This window comes from Myotis davidii, unplaced genomic scaffold (genome assembly GCF_000327345.1).
Source record: "Myotis davidii unplaced genomic scaffold, ASM32734v1 scaffold356, whole genome shotgun sequence".
Taxonomy (NCBI): domain Eukaryota; kingdom Metazoa; phylum Chordata; class Mammalia; order Chiroptera; family Vespertilionidae; genus Myotis; species Myotis davidii.
The window spans coordinates 1068883-1071785 of NW_006288188.1; the positions used below are offsets into that span (position 1 = coordinate 1068883).

General features: G+C 38.3%; 1 protein-coding gene across 1 annotated transcript in view; it reads left to right on the plus strand.

Moving 5' to 3' along the window:
* The window catches only part of KLHL8 (kelch like family member 8), a 27908-nt gene that overhangs the window by 8081 nt on the left and 16924 nt on the right, over window positions 1-2903 (plus strand). Inside the window, exons 2-3 of the mRNA XM_006760055.2 lie at window positions 420-968; window positions 1983-2169. Of these exons, the coding sequence (XP_006760118.1) occupies window positions 420-968; window positions 1983-2169 (736 nt within the window). The remainder of the gene's footprint in view (window positions 1-419; window positions 969-1982; window positions 2170-2903) is intronic.

Below are 2903 nucleotides of genomic sequence, written 5' to 3' on the forward strand. Positions count from 1 at the left end.
CCCTGGTCCCCACAGGCCAGGCCAAGGGACCCCACCTGCCAGAGGGACCCTGCTCAGTCTGCAGATGCCCTTTGAGTCATGGTGCCACCCCAGATGCAGTGGCCGGGAGGGACTGCGGGATGTTGACTCTGGGGTGTGTATAGCTAGCCCTTCTCGCTGAGTCCTGCCCACCAGCCACCGTCTAATAATAATTTCCTTTCAATGTGCACGAATCTGTGCACCTGGTCACTAGTTAAATAAAAAAATAAATAAAATGCAAATTCAAAAAAAAATAAAAGTAAGTGACCAAAGCATTACATTGTTAAAACAAATGCACTAAATTTGTCTGGAGTTATGGTCCCCACTACAGCATATGGTTGATGCTGATCTAAAACTAGCTGTGTTATTAAACTGAGTCCCGTTTTGTTTGTTTGGAACAGGTTGGCTCAAAGTTAATCTCGTGTCACAAACTGGTTTTGGCTTGCGTTATTCCCTACTTCAGAGCCATGTTTCTGTCTGAAATGGCTGAAGCCAAGCAGACAGTGATTGAGATTAGAGATTTTGATGGCGATGCAATAGAAGACCTGGTAAAGTTTGTCTATTCTTCACGACTCACTCTGACTGTTGACAATGTCCAGCCTCTCTTATATGCAGCCTGCATTCTGCAGGTGGAACTGGTGGCTAGAGCTTGCTGTGAATACATGAAGTTACATTTTCATCCCTCCAATTGCTTGGCGGTAAGAGCCTTTGCGGAAAGTCACAATCGAATAGACTTGATGGACATGGCGGATCAGTATGCCTGTGAGCACTTTACTGAAGTAGTGGAGTGTGAAGACTTTGTAAGTGTGTCACCCCAGCATCTCCATAAGCTTTTGTCCTCCAGTGATCTAAATATTGAGAATGAAAAACAGGTCTATAATGCAGCCATCAAGTGGCTTCTTGCCAATCCTCAGCATCATTCCAAATGGTTGGATGAAACACTTGCACAGGTAGGGACTGAAATAAGATTGTGTATAGAAATGAACGATTTGGAAGCAAATCAACATGTTTCATTTGTCATGAAAGGTGTAAATTATCACGATGTAAAACAATGTGAAAATGGCTTTGACTCTTAACTTTCCTATTTATTATACTGTTTAACAGTAAATCTGAATTTGTTACATTTGATTTAGAAATATTCTCTGCATATAGATTTGTTCTGGAAAGAACTACAAGATATAACTTTTCCATTTTCTTCCCTCACCACAGTTTTACTTTTTAAATCTCAGAAATGTATCTCTATTTTAGTCATTTATTTTTACTGTCAACAGGGGTTACTTAGGAAGATAAATAAATAGGCATTCGAATTACTTTGAAAATAAGTTTGTCAACGAAAACAAACACAAAGTTTCATTATCTTGCAGCTGTATCTTATTTTTGTGTATGTGTGCATGCTTTTAGCTCAAATTTGCATTGCCTGGTTTGATAATGCCTTTACTCCACTGGAAAATCAATGCTTCTTTTAAGAGGAAAAGTGAGTGCCTCTCCATAAAGACGGTATGCGTTCTTGAGTTAGTATATAATCTTCTAAGGTAATTGATTTGAAGAAAACAAATCAATTTTCAGATCTGAATGTCTGTGTTTCAGAAATAGATCACATTTTCATGTGTTCAGTCTTAGCTTTAAGGGGCAAAACAGCAAAGCACAGAGTTTTGTTTTGATTGTGCCTTTTCTTTAGCAGCAAGGGGCCTTCTAACCATGACTACCATTTTGGAAGAAATTTGAATGAATATTATTGAATGAATATTATTATTTAGTCTACTTAAAGCTGTACTTAAAAGGGGATAATACATTTAGCATATAATTTGCTTTCATTAGTGCAGACCGGTATTAGGCACATTGTACTTTAAGTCTTTATGACATAGTAAATGAGTTTTAAAAGGGTAATATGCTGCAGTGAAAGTGGAGGATGAGCTATCCAGTTACAACTTAAATTTTATATCCATAACTGTTCGTGATCTTAGGTTCGTTTGCCGCTGTTGCCGGTGGATTTCCTTATGGGTGTTGTGGCAAAAGAACAGATTGTCAAGCAAAATTTAAAATGTAGAGATTTATTGGATGAAGCAAGAAATTACCACCTTCACTTGAGTAGCAGAGCAATACCTGACTTTGAATACTCTGTTCGGACTACACCAAGGAAGCATACTGCTGGTAATTAAATTACTTGTTTATCAACTCTGCTGGAAGGATCTTTGTTGTATTTGAGGGTTGGGTATATATGCCCAGACTTGATTGTAAGATGATTAGTATCTGATTGCCTTAGAGCAGTGGTCGGCAAGCTCATTAGTCAACAGAGCCAAATATCAACAGTACAACGATTGAAATTTCTTTTGAGAGCCAAATTTTTAAAATTTAAACTATATAGGTAGGTACATTGTTATTAACTTAATTAGTGTACTCCTAAGGCTTAGGAAGAGCCACACTCAAGGGGCCAGAGAGCCGCAGTTTGCTGACCACTGTGTTATATGCCCAACATATGCTGAGTCCTCATATACACGATTCCTTACATGATTGCAAGAACTTAATGAAGCAGGTTTTAGTAAATGATTCAGTCCTCATTAGGAGATAGCTAGTGTTATCCCATTTTATGGGTGAGGAAACTAAGAATCAGAGAGGCTAAAAGTATGCTCAAGGCCACATAGAGAAATAGCAGATAAAGGATTTGCATCCTGATCTTTTTGCTTTATTCTTCGTTTTCTTCCACATCATATACCGTATTTGCCGGCGTATAAGACGACTGGGCGTATAAGACGACCCCCTAACATTTCCACTCAAAATACAGAGTTTGTTATATACTCGCCGTATAAGACTACCCCCTCTTCCGCACACCTTCCACACACCAAATAAAAGGTAAAACAATATCAGATTTGATTTTAACATTTTAA